A 26054-nucleotide genomic window follows, 5' to 3' on the forward strand; every position below is an offset into this window, starting at 1 on the left:
TCGTAATGTGACAGCGCCACTAAAACGCCATTGGCAATAAACTGTGTCGACAACAAATAAGGTTCCTACACACAGCGGCGTTTGAATGCGTTTGAATTCGCTTTACTCACAAAGTTCTAAATTTCTAAGATACGTAGTTTTATTGTGCAGAAAGTAACACCGGGTTTAGTTTCTAGAACTAACCTTGTATTTTGAATATAGCTATGACTTTTTCAAATCCGATAGCATTTCCTTCGATTTACTTCTTGCTCAATTTACTTTTTTTAACATGATGAAAACGTTGGGTTGCAGTGGCGACGAAATATGCTGACATGTGAGAGAACATACGCGACAACCAGAAACCAATGCTTTATATGTGCATGCTGTTGTGCATTGTGTGGCAATTGATAAATAAAATGAATTTGACTCGATTGATCTGATACAAGTTGCTACAGTGCTCTCGCTCTTCATTGATTTGTAGCACGGCAGAAATTAGGACCTGGACTCCCGCGAAGAATATTTTAAATTCTAATAAAATTAAAGCAAAACGACCCGTGAGGTCTAGTTCCTGTATTCCGTGTTTCGTGTTATTTTTGCAGCTAAAGTTAAATCAAGTTCCTAAAACGTTCTAATCGAAATTTTATTGTAAAAAGATACTGTAAATACATATATTTGTTGTGACTATTTCCTCATACAACACTCAATGCGAATGACAAAAAGAAACGTTTTTATTAATACTTCTTAAACGGCATAGATATTTGAGACCACATGTTTCCACCTTGTAACAGTTTAAGAGACCTCGCGGTCAATATTTGTGCAGTTTCCGAACCAGCACTGCTGAAAAAGAGGGAACAATTTTCATCTCAGATTTCTCAAATTTGTCGTGGCGAGACACCGAGGAATATTAGCCAGCCGTCAATTTATGCTTGGTACGTGATTCTACGCACCACGCAGAGGTTTTAAAGTAGGATCTCTCAATTACGCATACTGGTCTGGTTTCGGTTTTTGGTGCAAAATATACGCTAAAATAAGTATTCAACAAATATCTGACAAGGTTAGCAAGAAGATATGTCTGAATACATTTAGTTGTAGTACATTTGTGTATACAAGTGCGAACAACTTAAAGGGCAACTCCGCTTCATTTTTGACATTTAGAAAACTATGTAGCCCTGTTCAGTATCATATAGGAAGACCCCATGTCAAATATTACGATCTAATTCCGTCTATATATTTAATAAACTGGCCAGCAAACCTTCAAGTGAGCCAAGTGGTCGAAATCTGCCAACTCTAGCGTGCGACGCGAGGCGCAATCATCAGTGCAGTCAAAGCGACGGAGTTGGAGCGGCCAACGTTGAGCCACTACGTCAGAGGCATGTGTACGTCATTATCACGTTTTGTTTGTTTTTACTTCACAGAGCGAAATAGAACGATGACGTCATGAGTTTCTCCTCCCGGTGCTGGCTGACCGGGCGTTCACGTGGTCACCTCAACGCGGATGCGCTAGTTTTCGCTGCAATGCGCGCTTATCGGTCTGTTTCTCCGCTCCCTTTCTCTTTCGTGTTTTCCCCTTCCCCCTCTCGCCCGGGCCGTCACCGTCCACGCCACGCGAAGCGACCTGCGCGCGTCGCGTGTCCTGTCCCTCGCCCCCCTCCCGAACGTCACAAGACCACGTGGTTCGACGTGACGTGCCCATGACTCTGACCACACGAGACCAATGTTGCCTGACGCAACCGAAGTTTCGGTTTCGGTATCAGGTGGTGGTTAAATTGGGATTACACAAGTAATATTTCACATTTCGCGAATCCGAAGACGTAGAGTTGTTTAGTAGTGCTTTGTGAAATGGAATCACATGTAAGCCTAAATTTTTCGGAATTGAGCGGAGTTGCCCTTTAAGACAAGACAAACATACACGTATACGAACTATATGCTGACATAGAAAAAGCGCCTCCTGCGTCAATATCACGTTTACGTAGGTTTGAGCTGTCTGCAATATGTGACGAACTCTCCTTATTTGTTTTCCGTCCTGTTATAATGTGTGTGCGAGCAACATGTGGTATGCCGAATAGGTTTGGTTGCTTTGAACGAGCCATAAGATAGCACAGTTCCAATTAATTTGAGCTTCACGTCAAAGAGTGATTGGTAATTAACACCAGACTAAGAATGCTTGAAATGTGTAAGCGGCGCTTTGTCAATCTGCTGTACTGTTTATCTTGTACGCAGTTCGAAAGACTGCTCTTTCTGGTGATCCTCTCTGTTCAATGTGAAAGCGGGGATAGACAGAACTGGGCAGTGAAAAGAAAGATACAGATACTAAAAAGACAAACTTTTTAGTATCTCTATCTTTCTTTCAAGCTACATGTGAAATATGAATTTTTATCTCAGTTCTAAAAGAAAAATATCGATGTACCGCTTGTATTGCAAAGCTGTAAGAGGCTTAGTTATCTTGTTACATTGGATGCCTAATTTTAACTGTCCGATTTTTACCATAAATTGAAAAACCAACTTTTTGGTGAACCCGCCCCATAACCCTTTACAAAAAAGGCAGAAATTATATCTAAAAATGGTTCGGAGAAGCGTAGATTTTAAAAATTGCACAGTAAGCTCCTCTCATGAACTTCTTCACTCTTTCCGCAATGCCAGAGCGAACTCCAGAGAAGAGGAGAGTGGGAAAAAGGAAACCTCTAATCATCGAGAGTAGGGGAGCTTATCTTCCTTTGATGGTGCAACAAAGAGAAGTTGAGCTTTCTTTGTCCAATCTATCCACCCTGGGTGACTCAGGTGCACTTGGTAGGTCGCTCGGGCGACATTATATTTTTGCACTTTTAATGATGGCAGACTGTATTACTGTAGCAAACACGGCCTTTTTGAAAACAAATCTAGAAAGCCTAAAAGAACAGGCTGTGTATCACTGAAGATTGATTGGAGGCGGATATTACTTGCAACTCTAAAGAGTCGACCTAACTAAAATATATCTATCAATATTGTCTACCTAGTGTTCCCTAGGAGAATATATACTGGTAAGCCGTTCTTGACGCACACATAGAGTCGCTGTCAGTTGAAAGATCGCAGGGTGTGGACTATTATAGTCTTGATTCTGAGAGCGTGATCGGCTCTTCGACGTTCTTAACCACTGATGCCGAGACCCTATTGGCTACCGAGCAACGGTAAGATGTTCAGTACCCGGGACTTAATGCGTTTCTTAAATTGTTGGTGCTCTAGCTCCCCTAACTGACAGGTTTCCTTCTCTGCACTCATCAGAAACACCCATGACCCCCAAGCTACTTGAAAACGTAAGAAAAAAAAATATTTTGGGATATCCTACCTCTCCATTATCCCCGCACGGGTAGCCAAATAAAGCGAAGTGGGTTTTTTCCTTTATTTTGTTGTAACCGTTTTTGGTGGTCACATTATTACGGCACGTTATGACGCAGTTCTTCATACTCTGAAAATATTTGTAGCAAAAAATGTGGTTAACTTCAAATATTTGCTGTGGGACAAAAGTTTGATTACGTTTTCAATATTAATTTAGATATCAAATTCTGTAGAACACATGTGCACATAAGCACAGACACTACAGCAAATGTCTAAAGGTCTCCGAAAGCGATGGTTTTTACAATCGAGTTAGATGGTCAGCGAATAAGGAGGTTTTGACATTATTTATACCTATGGGCCTGTAAGGTCCCTAACTGGATGAAAACTTTAAACTTTAGTCGTACTTGTATTATTTTTAATGGAAGATAATGTGTTGTGGAGTAGGTTCTATTTCCGGTACATGTCTAGCGATTTCACGTCCGTTTATGTCTAGTTTTCATATCCCAACGGTCTAGTCCTTATATATCCAACACCTCCAATACCTAAGGGGCTAATGAGGTGATGTGAATCAACAAATTTAAAACAAGTCTTTCTTCTCTCTTACATAGACAAAAAATCTAGACGGTATTTTCCAACCATAAAGAGCGTAGCTCTATGCGAGCCTGAGCTGTGACGTATGTTCATGACACAGCACAGACAGAAGCGGCATTACATGAAAGGTCGCTTTTCTGATGGGAAACGTGTTGATTAGCGCACGACTCAAGGGTTGCCTAAACAGAATACAAATGCCGTGCACGACTCAAAAAAAAAAAGAAAAAAACGAAGTGCGCACGTTTTTAAAAAGCGTGAAGTTTGCTGCGCGCGCCTACGTTTTCAGTGAGGGCATCAACCATACAAACACCAAAACTTTCCTCCTCGCCTTCCCACTATCGTCCACTATCGTTCGGAAGATTGGCGATTACCAATAACAGTGGGGTCAAAATTAACTGTTGGGTTAGTTGGCTACATATTGTATAAAAATTCAAAAGCGCAAACACCAAGGAAAAGAAGAGGGGAGAGGACAGAGCGCTTACTCCAACTGGAAATTTAATGCACTCCCCGAGGAAGACATAAAATAAGAATTAGGCATGTGAAGGTAAAAAAGAAGAAAAGTTATTGTTATAGTTTATAGATGCATTAAAAAATTTAAACTAAATCTGACTTCACCCCTTGACAGTTGCGAAAAAAGAATGTAATAAAAATTCAGAAGTATAAAGAAAATCAGCAGTTCAAAGATAAGGTTAAAACATTAAAGCGACCCGCGTTAAGAAAGAAGGTCTAGGTATCTCATTTCTTTCTCGGACAGCGCTATTGATGCTGCGCTTATGCAAGCTCCCCCGAGAGACAAAATGGTTTTGGCTTCATAGAGTTCTCTGGATCTTTTTTTATGGTAATGTTTGAGGATCTTAGTCTGTTGGAGTATGGGTGTGCAGTGGCAGTCCCGGGCATGTATTGCGAGATGCCCCGATGGTGATGATTTCAGAGAAAGGTGATGCTCTCGAAATCTCACGTTCACACAGCGCCCAGATTGTCCGACGTAGACTTTCCCACATGTGAATGGAATTTCGTACACTACGTTGATGTTGCAGTTGACGTACTTGTACGTATGCTTGACGGTGCAGTTGTTCTTATTTTCAGTTTGCGAATTAATCTTAGGACACATTTATTCCAGTTTGTTTGGAGCTGATAGTACCACTGGTACTTCATAATTTGAGGCTATCCGTTTGAAGTTGTGGGAGATGTTGTGGAAGTAGGGCATCACTGGCCGGCCGCGTTTTCTTCTCGCAATTTCGTTTTCCTCTTCCCTTGGGGGTAGTCAGACATTCTGCTACGTCAAACAATAATGAATGGGTGTGTCCAGAATCCTGCAGCTTTTGCACTTGTGCTTCGAAACTACACTTATCCGTGTGTACACAGGACTTGTGCAGGGCCGCTTTGAAGCAACTCTGCACTATTCCCCTTTTGATGATCTTAGAATGGGCAGTCAAAAGGTAGGAGTCTTTTTTTGGACCGTGGCGCGTAAGTCCAACAAGTGTGTGATTCTTCAAAGGACAGTTGTAGATCTAAAAATTTAAGCTTGCTATTAGTAGGTAACTCATGTCTGAATTTGAGTCCTTGAGCTTGTCTCATGAAAGTGTTGCTAATGATGATAAATGTAGCACAATCATATTGGTCAGGTCCGATGGAAAGTAAAACGAGATAGTCATCGACGTATCTAAAGATACGTGCTACAAGGTTTCGGGAAGGCTCTGGGCTATTCCCCTGTCACGTGTGGAAAGAAAAATGTCGCATAAGACAGGTGCTACACAGGAGCCAATGCAAATCCCTTTCTTTTGGATGTAAGTATTGCCGCTAAAAGTCACAAAGGTAGATGTGAGGTAGAACCTAAGGAGTTCCATGAAAGATTCGGATGGTATACCACATTGATTTTGAAATGACACCGTTCCATTAGCCTCTATGCAATCACTGACTGCTTCAAACATTCTTGCGTGAGGGACCGAGTAGAACAAGTCCTCCACATCAAGGGAGAGTCCAAACTTTACTGCAAACCCATATTCCAACAGACTAAAATCCTCAAGCATTGCCATAAAAAAAGTTCCAGAGAACTCTATGAAGCGAAAACCATATTGTATCTCGGGGGAGCTTGCGTAAGCGCACCATCAATAGCGCTGTCCGAGAAAGAGATGAGATACCTCGACCTTTTTTCTTAACGCGGGTCGCTTCAATGTTTTCTCACCTTATCTTTGACCTGCTGCTTTTGTTTATACTTCTGAATTTTTATTACATTCATTTTTTGCTAGCGTCAAGGGGTGAAGTCAGATTTAGTTTAAACTTTTTTAATGAATCTATAAACTATAACAATAATTTTTCATCTTTTTACCTTCACATGCCTAATTCTTCTTTTATATCTTCCTTGGGGAATGCATTAAACTTCCAGTTGGAGTAAGCGCTCTGTCCTGTCCCTTCTTCTTTTCCTTGGTGTTTGCGCTTTTGAACTTTTAAACAGTGGGATCTTGACGACAGCGAGCAGTAGGTGTGACTCCAGATCCACGTTATGACCACCATTAAAACCTCTCTTCAAGAGCCCAAGTCGTGAATAACATTTCCCCAGCGAAAAAAAAACAGCGTTTGCAAGTGACCGAAGCGGAAGGAAACTATTCATTTGCAACGACAGGAAATGCTGTGCCTGCACAAAACGTGTCATGTTTCGACAAACCTTCAGCATGCTGCGCGCATATTCGAGAGGTAGGGGAGCGGATTTCAAAGAGAGGAAAGGTTTACAAAGGGGAAGGAGAGTGATGCTCACGGCCGAAGAGTATCGCTCCGGGTTCATCTGTCGACAAAACCTCTCCGCGGTGAAGAAACCGCCGGCAACCTCCTTGGTGACGTTAAAAAAGTCATAGTCGGATTGTGTTTTCCAGCATTGCTCTCCACGTAGCCTGTAAATAAACAAGAATCGATCTTTATATGTCTGAAAATAACAATATATCGAAATATGGGTGTGTGTAATGGGAGAAATACGGATATTTTTATGTAATTAATCCAAAGGTGCAAGCGAGCTACTCTAGAATGATGAAAATTTTCCCTGGAGATGAGGAACAACTGGGACAAAGGAAACACACCAATCTCAAAAAAGAGCTAGGTGACTGGTGCGCGACAGAAAACATCCGCCTGGTCCCGGTGCCGAATCAGGGACATCTCTATTTCTAGTGAAGCTCTCTACCAACTGAACTAATCAGGAGTTAGGCGTCAGTAGAGCAAACGGGTTTTATCAGCTGCCGCCGGTCGAACACCAACAACCCTAGTGAAAAAGCCATTTGTACGAAAAAAGTTTTGTGTCCAATAAATTTATATGAATCATGCAAGATATATTAGACAAATAAGACCCATATAAGAACCGCAAAAAGAGCTATATAAGACATATAGGAGCGTATGAAAAAGTTTCACAAGATTCTTATATTTCTTATATAGTTCTTATATATCTTGTATGATTCATATGTGTTTTTTGAACGGAGAAATTTCTCATACAAATGAGACTTTTCAATACGGAAGGGTAAGTGGCCTGCATATTAAGGTTATTATGATAATGAAAATAATGCAAATGTGCAAGCGAGCTGGAAAAGCATGATGAAAAAAATCGCTGTTGAAAAAGAACAATGGTGACAAAGCATAAACACAAATCTCAACACAGCTAGGAGAAATTAACTGTGTTTGGAGATATGTGTTTGTCCTTTGTCCCACTTGTTCATCTTCTCGAGGGAATATTTTCAAAAATGATGCTTTCTTGATTCATGAGATTAGATTAATAATACAACATTTAAATTTTTATTGAGCACACACGAAGAAAGAGAGAAAAGTTTCCTTCCATTAGCAGAAGGCAGCCGATATACTAATGCCTCTTTAATCGGAGTGATTATCCAAAATGCGTGTCCACGAAAATTCTAAGGGCCCTGCCACACTGAGGCAACACGACGGAAACAGCAACACAACATGTTGTCCAACAACCGTGCAACTTGTTGCTCCCTCCCCATGTTGTCCGACAACCCTGTCACATCGCGGCAACAGTAGCACAGCATGGATGACAACGAAAAAGTTACCATGGTATGACAGCTCTCGGCAACAAAAACAGAAGCAACTTGTGCTGGACAACGTGTGCTGCTCTGATGACTGGCTGGGCGAATTTCGGGTCGACAACAAGACAACACAGATAGCTTTAAGGGGAGAGCTAGTTTCCTATCAACGTCGCTTTCTTATGAGCTTACTGAAATAAAGGCTTGGAAAACGTTACCCAACAATAATTGAGGCTGTCGTGCATCTAAAATAATTTTATGAATGTTTTTCCTGCATAATTATGGCAAGTGCTTGTCGAAATGCTCACAAAGGCGGTCGTGAACGTTCAGACTGGTGTTGCAATTGCAACTACCGAGAGACCAGCTGACAGTAGTGCTAGTGAAATAAAATGGAATGTCTACATTCGACTGCTGAAAAAGTATTATTAAAATAACGCAAGGAAGCAAAGGTTAAAAAAATGAAAGCATTAAAACGACCGCTATGATAATGGTTCTTGATTTAATTTTATTTCATTTATTATACCCTTAAGACGCCCATCGGTCTTTACATGAAGGGGGCAAGTAAAACATTATTCAAAACACAAACAGAAAAGAAATAAAACAAGAAAACAGGTGTTACGGTTGCTATGCGTTTAAGTAAATGGTAAGAGAAGCTCTGAAACCAGAGGATTCTTGGATGGTGTGGGCTTCCCCTTTTACGGGGGTACCACTTAGAAACACAGAAGGTTCCTTGGGTCCGGATAAAGACGTGTTTATTTGACTTAGATGCCACACGCTTGCCCGAAGGCCAACAATGTTGGAGATGACGGCGCTGTCTCTTTTGACAGGATCGCCAGTCGGAGTCCGCGCTGCCGCTATTGACAGTATCACGGAGGGGGAGGATCAGATAAGGATATGAGTGCTCCGTCGAGCAGAGCCTCCCCCAGCGAGAGTCCTGCTCGTTGGATTAGGGCCGTCTTATATAGCTTGCGGGAATGGACGCGCCCGGGTTGGGTCGGATGTAGGTGGCTCCCCGGAGGGGCGGGCGCGTCCAAGTCATGATTCCGAGGGGTGTGCCTTAGGCAAATCACCCGAGAAGGGCGAGGGAAAGCCGTTCACCAGGGAATACGGCTTCGCCCTCGCATCCGGGACGCGCCCCCACGTGGCGACGCCCAACGGCCTGCCTGAGCTAGGCCTAGATATGGATGCGGGGAACACCTGGTTCCCACAATGGTTACAATATTATCAGGAAGGGAGTTGCATCCGTATGTGGCCAACTGTAATGGGGATAATTTAAAAAGGCTTGTTCGTGGAGTGACCAAATGAAGCTTTTGTGAATTGTAAGTACGCGTGGAAATATTGTCACGGTTTATTTCCTGGGTTCTCCAACGTCCTCGTCCTCGATCCCTGTCCGGAGCACCTCTTCTTCTTTTCTTTCTTCTTCGCTGTTACACTCGCCCCCTCCCCCCTATGAATCGATAATGATCGAGTTTATGGACCGAGTTCAGGTGCATGGTGTGTGTGTCTCGATGAACGTGGGACGTAGTGCCTAAGGTGGGTACGATGTGCCGTGAATGTTGCATTGGTATGATGGGGACTGCCAGTACAATCACGAACTTGAAATGTCACAGGACCCAGCTGACGAAGAACCTCACAGGGGCCTCTGTAGCGTGGGAGTAACTTTTCAGCCCGGCCTTTCTTTCGAAGGGGTCGGCGTACCAAAACCCAGTCCCCACAACGTACAGGAGGTGGGGGGGAATGATGGAGCAGTGCGTTCTTAAGTGCGTACCTGAGCACGCAACATGGAATCGCGAGCTTTCTTTCTCATGGCTTGGAAGCGGCGTCGAGGGCTACTTGTAAAGTGCTCTGTTCTTAGCTCCCAAACGGCATTGTAACCGGATTCGCAGGGCAGAACTGGTGCCCGTCCGTACACTATTTGGAAAGGGGTAAACTCGGTTGTTGATTGTTCAGCAGTGTTCATTGCAAAGGCTGCGTATGACACCAGTTCGTCCCAGTTGTTGTGTTGTTCGTTCACGTAGCTCGCGAGTATGCCACTGATGGTGCGGTTTGCCCGTTCAACAAGACCATTTGTTTGTGGATGGTATGGCGCTGCTTGAGCGTGATGGATACCATGAGTTTCCATTTCTCTCGCAAACCGGCGGGAAATGAAAGATGAGGCGCGATCACTCACGATGACGCGAGGTACACCATGCCGAAGAATAACTTGTTGTCGTAAGAATAGCACGATGTGGTCGACCGCGGTGCTTGGAACTGCACGTAACTCTACCCATTTACTTAGGTAATCGATGGCGACAAGAACATACTTGTTAGCACTTGGAGAAGGGGGGAACGGGCCGAGATGGTCGATGCCGAGAATTTCAAAGGGTGCTTTAGGCAGTGGTACAGGCTGGACGCCACAGTCGATGGTGGGGTTCGCCATTTTCAGTGACTGACATTTAATGCACGACGCTATGTATTCGGCAACGTCTGTGCGAACTCGTGGCCACCAGTAACGCTCCAAGATCTTCTTTGTAGTTTTGTCTCTTCCTAAATGTCCAGCGGTTAGGTTGTCGTGACACAGGTGGAGCACGGCGGTACGTAACTGCGTGGGCACGAAGGGCAACCAACTTTGCGTCCCGCGGTGGCAGAGCAGCCCATGACAGACACGATATGCGCGGCGTAGACGTCGTTCCGCTGTGTTAGAAGGAGATCTCAGTCGCGACATAATATATTGAACTTCTGGGTCTGAAGTTTGAGATTCAGCAAGGTTTAACAGGGGTGCAAAACTGAACCTCTTCTTTGTTCAGTTCTTCAGCTGGGGCTATAGGATTGCGTGAGAGAAAATCGGCGTCCGTGTGATATTTTCCACCTCGATGACAGATATTCAGCTGATACTCTTGGAGTAGTAAAGCCCAGCGAGCAAGCTTGGGGGTAAGGTCTCCTTTCGACTGTAGTCAAAGTAACGCAGAGTTGTCTGTAACGGCTGTGAAACGATGACCATACAAGTAGGGCCGAAAGTGTTGAATAGCCCAGATGAGAGCTAGGCATTTGAGCTCCGATGAATGGTAGCGTTGTTCGGCATCGGTAAGGTGGCGGCTGGCGTAAGCGATTACTCGTTGAGCTTTGTCGGGGTGTTCTTGGAGTAATGCAGCTCCAAGGCCAGTTCCGCTGGCGTCGGTGTGAAGAAAAGATGGGAGTTCTATGTAAAAATGGGCTAAGATTAGCGCCTGAAGAAGGCTTTCCTTAATGTCGGTGAAGGCACGTTCCTCGTTTATTGTCCACCGCCAAGGGTTGTTTTTACGAAGTAGGAATGTCAGGGGTGTTGCACGACTGGCGAATTGTAGTATAAACCGGCGAAAATAGGATGCAAAGCCGAGAAAGCTCTTGGCCTCTGAAAGGCGGCTTGGTCTTGGATACTTCGACACCGCTTCCAGCTTTGCAGGGTCGGGTTTGATGCCATTCTTGGTGATAACATGACCGAGATAGAGAACTTCTTCAAAACCAAAAAAGCATTTTCGAGGCTTGATTCTTAAGTTCGCTCGTTGTAGCGCGTCAAGAACACGCTCGAGTCTTCGGTTGTGTTCTTCAAACGTCGTCCCATATACAATAATGTCGTCAAGATATACCAGAGCCATAGTCCACCTGAGGTGGCCTAGAACTCTATCTATAAGGCGTTGGAAGGTAGCTGGCGCGTTGCAAAGGCCGAATGGTAATCGTGTAAATTGGTAAAGCCCGCCAGGAGTTATGAACGCCGATTTTTCGGCATCGTCGGGGTTCAGAGGTACTTGCCAATATCCTGACAAGAGATCAAGCGTTGTGAAGTAACTTGCGCCTTGTAGTCTGTCTAGTGAATCCTCAAGGCGACGTAGGGGATATACGTCCTGTTTCGTGATGCTGTTGACCTTCCTGTAATCAACACAAAAACGTACACTCCCTTCTTTCTTGCGTACCAAGACGACCGGTGACGACCATGGGCTGTTGGATGGTGTGACGATGCCTCTATTAAGCATATCGTCGACCTGTGTTCGGATGACGGCATGCTCTACTGGAGCAAGGCGACGTAAGGACTGGTGAATGGGAGCATGATCGCCCGTATTAATGTTGTGTTCCGCTAGATGTGTGCATCCGAGTTCGTTCGGAGTTAGTGCCACACATGCCCGGTAGGTTGTGATTAGTTCTTTGAGGGATTCAATCTGATCATTTTCGAGGGTTGGACCAAACTGGAACAGATCCCATGGTATTTGTGCGCATTCTTTTGAGGGTAGTTCTGACGATCCTGGTTGATCGATAGCCGCTGTTAGAAGTTCTGTTGGAGTGAGAGGAAACGACTTGCCTTGCTGAAGAGTGACGGAGTTATGCCCGAGATTCATCATCAGGATGCTGAAATGGCCTCCTATACTTATAGTCAGCATTCGAGGTACTGCCACTTCGTAGCCAAGTTTTGAAATCCGGGAAGCATCACAGACAATGTCACCGTTAAGATGGGGTGGGTTTGGCCGCGCTTTGATCCACATGGCTGTCTTTGGTTGTAGCACTGTTGTAGCCGCAATATGAATATCCCACGTTTCTCCTTTTTGAACTGAGGATGATTGAAAAAACTTATGTAGCAGAGTTTCCAATACACTTGCTCCATAAGATGCAGACGATGCCCAGAGAAGTACGAAGTTACTCCAAAAGAGTCGAAGCAGCAAGAAAAACGCATAAGATGCCCAGGAAGTCATAATATACGACCAAAAGCGTCGAAGTAGGGCATACTCATGACACGCGCTTTGATCTGATGGCAGAGTTTCTTGACAGGCCGTAGAAGGTTTCCAAGAAAATAAGCCGGTTTTGGCACACCAGTTGTACCCAAGAATTAAAGGACACACACAGCTTGGAATTACAACAAAGTCTTCAACTGATGTGCGACCAAATACTGTAATTTTTAGTTTCACTTTTCCTCCGGTTGGTACGCTTTCCCTTATGAGCAGTTAATAGAACTGAGTAGTCAGGGAACACTTTAATGTCCGAGGAAAGAAAGGACATATCAATAGCATTCACAGCTGCTCCAGTGTCAAAAGGTGCGTCCACAACCCCCACGTTTTCAACCAGTACAGGATGGCGGGGAACCGACGTTAACTGGTCTGTAACTGATACGAGGGGCCTTTGAGGAGCTATACCCGGTTCCGCCCCCAGGGACCGGGAGTAGCGTTTCCCGATGTAGCAGGAGCAGCTGAGCATTCGGCCGCAAAATGACCACGACGGCCACATCGGTAGCACGACCCAGCGGTATTGTTCCGTGAACGAGCGGACGCAGGCTGAGAGCGCGTGTCCTGTGGAATTGTCAATGGTTGCACTGCAACTCCAGGAGCTGCTGCTGGTTGCATGCGGCTGGTAGCCCATTGAGCAGCGCTCATCTCCATGGCATGTCCGAGTGCGGCTCGTATTTTTTCTGGTCTTGCTAGTCTTACAAACTTCTGGACCTCAGGGTTGCCTATGGCATCCACAAACGCGGCTGTGCCGACACGATTCAATGTATCAGACGTTGCGCCCGGGAAGGATTCGTAGGTCAAACGCTCTATACTTGCAGCGAGTTCTGGAAAACTCTCGCTTGCTTTTTGGCGCCGCGAACGTAATTCTGCGTAGAATGCTTGCTGCAGATGTTCATCACCGAAACGATCGCGCAAGCTCGTGATCAATGCTGCGTAAGTGAGCCGGGTTCCTTGGAGCGCATGAAGAACGCTGAGGGCAGGGCCATCTAGTTGCGCGATGACAGCGCGTGTCTTCTCGTCTTCAGTCCAGTGGTTTGCATTGGAAATGATGTCAACCTGCTGTAGGTACAGATCCAAGGGTGTTTCGCCATTAAATGGCTTTAACTTGAGACGGGGTTGACCAGAATATGTAGTCGGGCGGCTCGTGAAAGGAGTCTGCTCAACTGCGAAGACAGTTGGTCGCGCTGTTTGCTGAAGCGTCTCCAGAGCAGCTACTCGACGGCAGATGTCGGCATTACTTGCGGTTAGAAGGTCCGAAGATTGCTGAGTAGCGACCATGATTGTTTGAGTCTGCAGTTCCAACAGACTTTGCAGCGTCTCCAATGTCACCGCTGTCGTCGAAATGTCGGTTGGTGCGGCCACCGATTGTGAAGTGGTTTCCTGTGGCTGCTGGGACTGGGAGGGTGGCTCACCGGAAGGCGTCCCTTGTGCCGGCAAAGGACCTTGTCGGGTTTCGGTCGGCATCCCACCGGTGCCACCAAATTGTCACGGTTTATTTCCTGGGTTCTCCAACGTCCTCGTCCTCGATCCCTGCCCGGAGCACCTCTTCTTCTTTTCTTTCTTCTTCGCTGTTACAATATGTGGTGCAGCCCGGCAATTCAGTTCTCTCTTCGATGGGCAGTGGTAGTGAAAAGTATGCAATGAGACAAGTCTTTAGAATTTTCTTCTTTGTGCAAGAGTTGGTACTCCCAGATTTTCCTTGAGTGAGGTGACGCTTGTGCGCGTGTAGTTCTTAAGAATGAAGCGTGTGGCTCTATTTTGCACTAATTCTATTTTTAGAGCGCAGCTCTTAGGGGCCCGTTTCCGGCTTGAGCGGCGTCGGCGTAACCGCGAGGTCAAGTGACCCCCCGAGGTCACGTGACCCACTCAGGTCACGTGACCCCCAGAGCACGTGACCCCCTTAGGTCACGAGACCCCCTGGGGTCACGTGACCCCCTGAGGTCACGTGGCCCCCTGAGGTCACGTGGCCCCCTGAGGTCACGTGACCCCTCAGGTCACGTGACTCCCTCATGTCACGTGACCCCTCTGAGGGGTCACATGACCTTCTCAGGTCACGTGACCCCCTCAGGTCACGTGACCCCTGAGGTCACGTGACTCCCTAAAGTCACGCGACCCCCCTGAGGTCACGTGACCACCTGAAGTCACGTGGCCCCTGAGGTCACGTGACCTCCTGAAGTCACGTGACCCCCCGAAGTCACGTGACCCCCTAAAGTCACGTGACCCCTTTGAGGTCACGTGACCTCAAGGAGTCACCTATGCCTCAGTACGCTTCCGTCTTCCTCCTCAAGAGCTGTGCTCTAACCGGCGTTACAGGGAATTGTAAACGGCTTTCATTTTTTTGTCAAATAAAACTGATGTGGTTTTTTATATTAAAGAAGCGCAATCCAGTTGAAATCGAATGAGGGCAGTATATGCTACAAGCTTTGTTCCCCAGTTGGCCATGTGAAGATTTCGACTTAGAAAACCGAGCCTTTGATTTGCTTTTACACTTATGCGATTGATGTGGGCTTTCTAGGACAAGTTTGATGTGAAATGAACCCCTAGATATATGTATGTATGCACATATTCAAGAACCCCATCGAAGAGAGTGTTTGTGGGCTTCGCTCTGCTATGCTATGCTGGACTTCGCTTAGTACTAAAATCTAGACATTTTGTTTTTGGAAATATTTATCCTCATTTGCCACATTAGAGACCATGTTTTAATTGTAATCAAGTCGTTCTGAAGTTCAATATTATTATGAATGCTAGATGGTTTTCTATAAATTAAACAATCATGGGTACAAAAACGGATGGTGGATGGACAGTAGAGAACAAGCCGTTTACGTACAAAAGGAAAGTAGTGGGCTCAGCGCGGTTCCCTGTGGTACTGATGATTTTACTTTCTGATGACACGAGGATTCGAGTTAATAGCAGACATTTTGCGAGCGGTCGATGAGGAAGTTCAATTACACTGTATGACAGATGGTTCTATTTGCAAAGCGCGTAATTTAAGAAAAAGTCGTTGATGTGGTACCTGGTGAAATGTTTTTTTAAAGTACATAAAATTGCATCAGTAAATTTTAGAGTGAAGGTTATGATGAAGGTCTGGGACAAATTCAAACCGCTAGGTTTCGCAAAAATTATACCGCCGGAAAATGTGCTGGTTTAAAAAATGCAAGTTGTTGTCCGACAAATGATCCATAATATTCCAGAAAATCACATGCTCCATCAGCTTACTAGGTACAGTTGTCAGAGAGAATGGTCTACAATTCGTCAACTCATTCGTTTGACCGGTATTAAAAAGTGGGGTGTCTTTCGCTTCTTTCCATTTTGCAGGAATTTTACCAATTCGTAAGGATTGTTGGAAAAGTAAACACAGAAGTGAAGAAGCTTCTTATTTGCAGAGCCTAAGCACTTTCGTAGAAATAGTATCAGGGACTGGAGTTGAACTTGGTCGAAACTTTTCTATTAGTTTCTGAATACCAGTCGCGCACATAGTAATTGGAGCCTTATGAGTTAGTATACTATCTTCGGGTAAAAAACTAACAAGGGAAAGGTCTCGTCAAAAAACATTTCACTAATCAGAAAACATTTCACTAAAGAAACTGCCAAATCGTTTACAGTCGTCAACAGCATCCAACTCGATTCCCTAAGAATCAGTAAAGTGAAAGGAATTGGAAGTGTGCTTGGGGTTAACTGCATTCCAAATTATTTCGAGTCAGTTGTTATAAGGCCGGTGTAGGTCTTCAATAAATATCAAATTTTTCGCTTTTTTTAGTTCATTTACACACATTTTGTTGATTTCGTCGTACTTTACAAATGCAGTCGTAGAACGCGATATTTTAGCCTGCTTGCTTGGCACTAGGAAACAGCCGCTACCAGACATCTGAATTGATTCTGAAATCCCCAGGACATTTTGGGGAATGAAGTGATAACGTAGCAGGCGGAAGCAAGTATACAGAGTGGGAAAATATTCATTTTACCTATTGTTATGAAGGCCGATCATGTCGGCGTCGCAGTTTTTAAGCACTGTCAGTTCAGCTCAACACCAGGCTACAAAAGACGCTTTAGGGAACTGCAGGTGCTAACTCAATTTTACAGTAGAAATATGAATTGGATAATAGAAAAAGACTGAACAGAAACACCTTATACGATGCCGTAAATTCCTAACATATATCGGCAATATCATTTTCCTCGTATAGGGCTACATCGTTTTCAGCGAATGAAGAAGATCTTCATAAAATAAAGGGTGGAAAATGCTCCCCGTGTCAAGATTTTTAACCAAAGTCAATAGTCGATGCCGTCCCGTGTCAATTTCCGGCTATTCGAATGCTCTTGCACATTGAAGAGTCGTATTTCCAGCGACGCCTCGCCACACACAAACGAAGGTAAACAATCAAGATGGCGGAGTGTTCCAAGCGTTGGGCCCGCCGTTAGCGCGGTGTGATAGGGTGGTCGGAACACAAATCGGTTAACACGGATTCCGGCTGGCATCAACATGTTGCCCTGCTGTTCTTGTTGCCGCGATATAAGAGAATCACCGGAAATGCGTCTTTCTCGTGTTGCCGAATAGAGTTGTCCGACTGTTGCCTCAGTGTGACCGGGCCGCCTTAAGGGCGTCCAATCAATCAACCTTGTAATGTTTCTTTCGGTGCAGTTCGGTTACACAAAGCAACCGACGGACGCACTAGGGCCCTAAAAAGAAAAATTATTTGTCACGTTTAATGGATTCAGCTGCGTTTTGGTAAACGCTTTGATGTTTCTTAAAGTCGATATAGTGACAATAATTAGTTTATATCGGGAATAACCAGCACAATCACAATACTACGTATTTTCGCTGTGAACTTGCAGCCTCGTTGCCTCTCCACTGACAGGTGAGCTGCAAGTTCCTTTCAACTATCGATGACAGCTTAAGGAACATGGTGCGCGTATTACGATAACACTTTTAGCGTCGTCATTTTTTGGTGGATTCAGCCACCTTTTAAGTGAGCTACGATTTAAGTAACTACGATTGGAAGTAACATCCCCGTCAACTGGTAAGCGATAGATTCCAAACTAAAGTATAGGAAATATGACGGGTCAAAAGAATAATAAAGGTTCGATGATGCCTGCGCCTAAAGAAGTTCAAGCAAATACTTACTTCAAAACAAATTGCATACCCTTCTCACTACAATTCGAAAACGCGAAAGGTGGTCCACGAGGCCCTACAGTTTCCATAATGTATTTCTCTGGGTACTTGCAGTCAAGAGCACCAGGATGATTTTGGACGTTTGTCAAGGGACCAGTTCCATCGTGCGCGCTCCCGAGCCTGCGAAGATAATGTTCATGCTAGGAAAGCCACCTAATGCTCAACGCTATAATCAGAGACAAATTAAGAAAGGCAAAGCAAGGCTCATTATGGTCACGCTTCTTCTCGGCCCATATCGCATTGACCGTAGCGATGATAAAAGGTATGGGGTTCACTAAAGGTAACTAAAAAAGCTTTTCCCGGGTGATACGTTGAGCACGTGTGTTTATAAAGGAAGGGACAAGATACTTACAAATGCCCAATTTCGTGGGCTATTGTGGCGAATCTATTGTACAGAGGAGGTGCTTCCGTGGAAATTCCCACATTCCAGCCTTTCACGCAGACCATTCCGGAATAGGCTTGACCTGGAAATAATAATCCATTTGTTGCTTTCCAAATATATTCAATACTGTTTTTTTTAAGCCGTAAGAATACGCTTTGACGTGAAAATCCCCCTCTTTGGAAAAGCAGCTGTTTAGTGTTATGAGACGTTCAGCCACTTAAAATTCAAAATTAGCCGCGATATGACCGCTTGTGCAAAAGTCTCGAATGCCAAGGAAACAAGCCGTATCTAGAAGTCGGGTGGTGTGCTTACAGGGAAATTTTTTTTTCAGAAAGATACAAGCAAAAAAACAAGAAAACACGCAAACAAACATCTACAGTTACTTTTTTCACCGCAACGCTAAATTACGAATAACTAAACGTTCAGTCTTTGGCCAAATGTAGCGCTCGGTGCTCAAACCTGATGCCAAACTTTCAGAAGAGCTTGCTGACTCAAATGTTAAGAACAGTTTTAGGAAATTCACAATAAGACGAGGGCAGTCGACGAAGTCCAGCAACGCATCAAAATGAGTGACGTCGGCTACCGAAAATGGGACTCACTTTGCCAGTGTACAATTAAAAAAAAAAAGAAATTGCTTCTAACTTTTGAATCTGCAAACAGTGAGTTTTAAAACTTTTGCATCAGGTTGTACGGTTAGAGCTTTGTTTGGAGGTCATAATTTGTTGTTGATGTTCGCGATTGTTGTTGTAGAAATCTCACCACGAATATAAGTGAAATGTTCAAGAGATATTCGTTGAATGTGATTTCTATGATCATCATCTGACGACAACCCATCTCGTCAAATTTTATATGTGAACTAAGTGGCCAAAATGTGCTTTAAAAACATTTTGAACTTGACTTTCTCCAACTGCTTCAAAGCAAACAATGTTAATTTTTTTCAGTAAAGGCCATCTTCTGTGGAAACGGCTACCAACCTACAAATCCCACTCAGTAATTCGTGTTACCGATTAGCAGAAACGGCGAATATCATTCGTTATTCCTTAGACATCGCTCAAAAATAACTTGTTAAACTCGGATTTTCTCAAGATTCAGCATAAATGTGTGGTCCGGAGCATGTTCTGACCCCGCTCTCTTACCGAGAATGTTAGGAGACAATTTCTTAGTCTTCTCGTTACGTGTCCCTAAGCGGCGCCTGAAATGCAAATATGAAAATACTAATTATGCGCATCCCTGCTGCTATGAACATTAATCACGTGACACGGCGTATATGTACATATAGTTTGTGCTTTTTTTAGGATTTACATGACCTTTTTTATAAAAGCCGTGAAAGCTACACTTATGCAGTCTCGGCAGGTGAGTTACACGGCGATGGGGACGTAACAGAGGTGCTGTCACGACAGCCTAATACTGATAATATGAGATCACTAAGATTCGCATAAATAAAGCGTCTTGCTATCCTCGGAAATAATAATTGAATAACTTGTAGCATGCAGCGCGTAATAGCCGAAATTATGCACCTCTACCCCCCGTTTCGAGGGGCAACAAAACTTTTTTACACGTCTCTTGTCGCCTTGCCGGAAAGTCAATTTAAGCGGCACATAAAAAAGAGGGCATGGTACAATTTTGGATTGAAATGCTGGCACGAGTCGGACCAAAGTACGAGGGTAGCAAAAGGGGCGATGCACACGAGTTTGTTCATCACTAGGTAAAGTAAATACAGCTGAGAGAAAGCCGAAGACAAAGAGGAGACAGATATCAGCGCATATCTGTCCTCTCTAGAACACATATCGGTAAGACACATATAAGCACATATGTGTGTAACTAGATACCGCCTTCTAATAACTGAACTATGCCAAAATAAAAAGAAAGATGTATTTTTTTAAAGAAAACATGAAAATATTAGTTGGTGTTTGCATAATGTGAGTGGAACACTTATCTGCGAGTAGTAAGAATGATACGGATGACCTAAGAAAAACATATCAAAGCTTTGCAGGTCACGGTTAGTAGGTTAAAACAACTTCTCCTCGGGTGTTTTTCACCTAGCGAAAAACTGCCTCCTTACCAAAATTGGCTACGGCCAATTTTAGAATATGAGATTGTTGTTTATGATCGAGTCGGCTTTTTTTCGTTTTTTTGTTAAGGTTCGTTGTTCTAGCTTTCGTCCTGCGTTCTTTATGCCATTCGTCCGTGCGCTGTCGTTACCTTCTCTTGTGCAAAGATAGAGAGAAAGCTTTTCGAAATCTAATTATTTCAAATGAATTGAATGCAAATATCAAATTGATTTATTCAGTAGTCCAGTTTTGACGAGCGTTCAAGTGAAACAACCTTGTGCATTTTTATTCAAAAATAAAATGAAACGCCCAGTGGTCATAATATATATATATATAAAAGACAAAAACGAAAATAAATTCAGCTTTGATGCCCTTGAGATTTATCGCCTTCGTTTTCAACAGTGAGTTTTGGAGGTTTCGAAGCTCCAGCATTGTCGCACACATTAAGCGACGAATCAGGTTCGCTACACAGTGAAACGGTCAGCACATCAGACACTGTAGAGGAAACGTTTTGCATGTCGCCGAATAAAAGTGCGTAAAATATAGGGAGCCGTGCGCATCTCTTGTCGCCAAGTAGATAACATTTTACGTAACGAATTGAATTCAAAACAGAAAGCTTTCCGCAAGATGGGTGTCGCATTTTCTTAATACGTAGCAAAATATCTGCATTCGGTATTGTCGTGTATCGTTATCTTCACAGATGGCGCCAAGCGAACAATGGGGCCATCGGCAACGCACGGGATACACGAGGCACGCGGGGGACATTCACAAGCGGGAGATCGAACCAGGCGGAACGATCTGCGATGCTGCTGAGTAAATGCTTGTTTTAAACTCCGAGCTCCTCAATTCCTGATCGGAAACACGACATGGTGGCAGCGGCGGTTTGAACAGCGATCTGAGGGACCAGTCTCTTCGGGAACGACGGGATTTCGACAGCAACAAGCAGTCATCCGGTGATCGGTGAGCCAAGTTTCAACATGCCTAACGAACATGAAGCTAGTACCGAACCCGCACAAAGGACTACTGTGACGCAGCAGCAAAATGTTGCTGATTTCTTCAACCCGTTCGCAATTGAGCTTCTTGAGAAGTTGGACTTTCGCGACCCGACCGCCTGGAAACGTTGGATATCACGTTGGGAGCGCTACCGCTTAGTGTCAGGTCTTCACCTCTGCGACGTGGAAACACAGGTGAATACCTTTCTGTACGCGATGGGAAAAGGAGCCGAGGACATTTTGGCATCACTACAGTTGACAGATGCCGAGCTCACGGACTATGCCTTTGTCAAGGGCAAGTTCGAGCAACACTTCATTCCCAGCACCAATATAATATTTGAAAGGGCGAAGTTCAATCGTCGAAAGCAAGAAGCGAATGAGTCAGTCGAAATGTTTATAACAGAACTTCACAAACTCGCGGACACGTGCGAATACGGCCCGCTTAAAGAAGAGCTCATTCGCGACCGCCTAGTTGTGGGGCTTTTGGACCTGGGACTCAGCGAGAAGTTGCAGCTAGATTCCAAGCATACACTCCAGTCCGCCACAAAAAAAGCACGGAATTCCGAGATTGTCAAGCAACAGCAGAACAGAGCGCAACAGTCGATGAGCTTCGACGTCAGAGCCATGAAAAAACACTGCGGAAAACGGGCAAGCGACCAGTTGAACAACCGGCAGGGCACAACGTATGCAAGTGGTGCGGCAACCCACAGCAGCACTCTAAGAGACAGTGTCCTGCGTCGGGAAAACGGTGCAATAGTTGTGGAAAGATCGGGCATTATGCGACTGTTTGTTTGTCAGCACGTCAACAGTACACCTCAAAGAAGGAAACTGCAAACACAGAAGAACTCTTTCTCGGGGAAATCCGCAAGGCAGGCAACCAAGAGCCGTGGTTCATCACAGCAACCGTGGATGGATGCCCCGTTCATTTCAAAGTCGACACAGGAGCGGACGTGAGCGTCATTCCTGTTTGACTATACGGCAGCTACCACATGAAGCAGTCCCGAAAATCAGACAAGAGACTTTTTTGGACCTGGCAGAACTCCTATCAAGACAAGAGGGATGTTCGACGCAACCATTTCAAGGCAGAACAAGTCTGCTCGCCAGCGGGTTTTCGTAGTGGAAAACCTCCAAACGGCCTTGCTGGGACGGCCAGCCATACGTGCTCTTGGTGAACTGGCACACTTGGAGGCAGTGGAGACGCAAGCACAAAACCCAGCAAACAAAGACAGGTCTCCAGAGGCGAGAGCAGAGTTTAGCACATTATTCACAGGACTCGGGGTCATGAAGACAGTCTACAATGTGACGCTTCAGCCAAACGCTACACCTTATGCAGTAGCTGCTCCTCGACGAGTACCTGTTCCTCTCCTGCCTAAGATGGAACATGAACTGGAGAAAATGAAGAAGCTAGGAGCCATCAAGCAAGTTGAACATGCAACGCCTTGGTGTGCACCTATGGTCATCGCGAAGAAAAAGAATGACGAGATTAGAATCTGCGTTGACTATACACAACTAAACCAGAAGGTAATCAGGGAAAGAGTCATGATGCCAACAGTTGAAGAAAAGTTGGCAAAGGTAGGAGACGCCAAACTGTTCAGTATGCTGGATGCCAACGCCGCCTACTGGCAGACATCGCTTGCTGAGGAATCCCAAGATCTGACTACATTCATCACGCCGTTTGGGAGATTTCAATTCCTGCGGCTACCTTTTGGCATCGCAACAGCGCCAGAGTTCTTCCAGAGAGAAATGCTTCGTATCCTGGAGGGACTGCCTGGACAGGCTTGCCACCAAGATGACACAGTCATGTTTGGGAAGGACAAAGCGGACCACGACGCTAAGCTCGTTGCCGTGTTTCAGCGTCTCAAGAAAGCTGGAATGACTCTCAACCCACGCAAGTGCGAATTTCGGAAGACAAGTGTCAAGTTTCTTGGACACGTCTTGAACAGTGATGGCATTACCGCGAATCCTGAGAAGACGGAAGCCACCAGGCAGATGCCACCCCCAGAGAACACAACTGAGCTCAGATCCTTCCTGGGTATGGTCAATCAGTTGGCAAAGTTTCTTCCAAAAGTGGCGGAAAAGACAAAACCACATAGAGAAATGCTTGTCAATGAGACAAGTTGGTGTTGGCACGGACCTCAACGGAGAGCGTTTGATGAGATCAAGCGAGACTTGACGACAACTCCCGTCCTCTGTTACTACGATCATCGAAAGCCTCTGACAATAGCAGCGGATGCGTCGTCGTATGGCTTGGGTGCCGTGCTCCTCCAAACAGACGATCAAGGGAAACGCCAGCCAGTTGCATACGCTTCAAGAGCGCTGTCGCCTACAGAGCAAAAGAATGCTCAGGTAGAAAAAGAAGCACTCTCTGCAACATGGGCATGGGAACATTTCAGAATGTACGTGCTCGGATTGCGTTTCCACATCGAGACACATCATAAGTCATTGGTGTCTTTGTTCTCGACGAAGCGGACTGACGAAATGACACCTAGACTCCAGCGGTTTCGCATGAGAGTACTTGAGCACGATTTCACAATCTCGCACATACCCGGTAAGAACATGCACACTGCTGACGTGCTGTCACGAAAACCACTGCAGTGTTCTGGTGAGAACCTTGCTTCAGTCATCAAAGAGTATGAACTTTTGAGAATCCAGCAGCTGCCAGCCTCGTCAGAGATGCTAAACAGGACCAGAGTCGAGTTGCAGGAAGACGCAACGACTTCACTCGTCATGCACTACTGTGCAACAAAATGGCCAAAAGCAGAGACATTAAAGCCAGAAGTACGTAAATATGCGAGCATGGCCGACGAACTGTCAGTAGTAAAGGGGCTCCTGCTCAGAGGTACGAGACTTGTCTTTCCCCTCACACTACGACAGGAAGTGTTGAAACGCCTTCACACTGGACACCAGGGGATCGTCAGATGTCGATCAAGGGCGAGAGAGTCTGCATGGTGGCCCGCAATCAGCCAGGATATTAAGGTATTCGTGAGCAGATGCACTGCCTGTGAGAGACACCGCCAAGTACCAACCGAGGAGTTGTTGCAAACGCCTCTCCCGGAACGTCCATGGTAGTTGGCACTGATTTGTTCCACCTTGAGGGAAGGAATTACATCATAGCTGTTGACTATTACTCCAAATTTTTTGAACTCGAAGAACTTCATGGGACACAAAACGAAGCATGTCACCCATTTTTTCGATCACCTGTTCGCTCGTTACGGTGTCCAGGATATGATTCGGTCGGACAACGGCCCACAGTACAGTTCAACTGAATTTAAACGATTTCTGAGTGACTGGGGAGTAGAGCAAGTGACATCTAGCCCACATTACGCACAAAGCAATGGCGAAGCGGAGAGAGCTGTTCAAACAGCCAAGAACATTCCCAGGAAATCCGACAGCGTTGCTGAAGGTCTTCTGGCACACAGAGCAACGCCGTGTCCCGAGGGTTACTCACCTGCAGAACTTCTCATGGGCCGAAGATTGAAAACGAATGTTCCGACAATACCTGACAGACTCGAACCAAAATGGAGACACAGATCCAGGTACCGACAACGGAACAAAGCTCTCCGAAAAAAAGAGGAAGCGAACTACAATGTTCGACACCGAGTGAGAGAGAGATCACCCTTGCAGCCAGGTGCAATAGTTTACATCAGACAAGGGGCCCAACAACAAGGCGCCGTTGTGGGACCTGCACATACTCCGAGATCTTACATAGTGCAGACAGCCGGTGGAAGTTTGCGTCGCACAAGAGCACACGAACAGACACAGATTCGGGAAAACAATGCCAGCAATGCGGAGGCAGGCAGTTCAAGAAAAGCCTGCCGAACCACACGCAGTGGCCGAGCAGTGAGACCGCCGCAGCGCCTCAACTTGTAAGCCAGCGACTCGTTTCTCAAGAAAGGGAGGTGTCGTGTATCGTTATCTTCACAGATGGCGCCAACCGAACAATGGGGCCATCGGCAACGCACGGGATACACGAGGCAAGGGGGGGACATTCACAAGCGGAAGATCGAACCAGGCGGAACGATCTGCGATGCTGCTGAATAAATGCTGGTTTTAAACTTCGAGCTCCTCAATTCCTGATCGGAAACACGACATGTATTAGCTCCGATTACAAAATAAACTTCACAGAATGCAAGTTTGAATTCCCTCACACTTTATATTTTCCCCAAAAGCCAATATCTCTTGACTAGAAAGAGAAAGAGAACGAAAAGGCAAGAGAGGAATTCAGTCGCGTATTTGAGAGTCTCTAAGAAATTTCGTTCCAAGAATTAAAAGAAAAGCTCGGAAGACCTTGCATCATGTGCGTTCACCTTCGAGGGGATTTTGTTTTGAAATACCATAACCTGAAATGGTTTTCCTTTCATTTCATATTCATTTCGGAAACGTTTCGATATATCCTACTGTACTCCCAGGAAACACTACTAGCACAGGAGCTACCCTGTCATGGTAAAATGTTATTCTGCTTGGTAAAAATTAACGACGTAGTTACGGGGATCACACCATATGGGGTAAAGTGTCGAAGGCGGCTCGAGTATTACACACGAGCACTGCGTAATCACTCGAGTTAGGCTCGTGAGAAAAAACAGTGAGACGAACATTTGAGTAGTAGTTTGCGTCTAATCACTGCGGTGAAGTGAATAGCCCAGCTCTACACGGTAATTCAAGGAGAGGCCAGGCTCTTTAAATCGACCGCAAAATTCGGTTTCTTAACCTATCGCGCTACGACTTCGTGCAACGTTGCCCGCAAATGATGTATTTTTTATAACATTTGCAAAAAGCAAACTTACCTGAGGAAAAAGTGAGGAAACACAAAGGCTTAGCTCCTATGGAAACT

At 45.1% G+C, this 26054-nt stretch overlaps 1 protein-coding gene across 1 annotated transcript in view; it reads right to left on the reverse strand.

The window, feature by feature from the left end:
- Nucleotides 1-3354: 3354 nt before the first annotated feature.
- LOC115318165 (venom metalloproteinase antarease-like TtrivMP_A) overlaps nucleotides 3355-26054 on the reverse strand; it is a 41544-nt gene continuing 18844 nt past the window's right edge. Inside the window, exons 9-13 of the mRNA XM_040209031.2 lie at nucleotides 19317-19372; nucleotides 18151-18262; nucleotides 17751-17918; nucleotides 6613-6770; nucleotides 3355-3421 (exon numbers count right to left, since the gene is read on the reverse strand). Coding sequence (XP_040064965.1) covers nucleotides 3420-3421; nucleotides 6613-6770; nucleotides 17751-17918; nucleotides 18151-18262; nucleotides 19317-19372 — 496 coding nt within the window. The 3' untranslated portion in view covers nucleotides 3355-3419. The remainder of the gene's footprint in view (nucleotides 3422-6612; nucleotides 6771-17750; nucleotides 17919-18150; nucleotides 18263-19316; nucleotides 19373-26054) is intronic.

The sequence above is a fragment of the Ixodes scapularis genome, unplaced genomic scaffold, assembly GCF_016920785.2.
Source record: "Ixodes scapularis isolate PalLabHiFi unplaced genomic scaffold, ASM1692078v2 PGA_scaffold6__148_contigs__length_123643588, whole genome shotgun sequence".
Classification (NCBI taxonomy): domain Eukaryota; kingdom Metazoa; phylum Arthropoda; class Arachnida; order Ixodida; family Ixodidae; genus Ixodes; species Ixodes scapularis.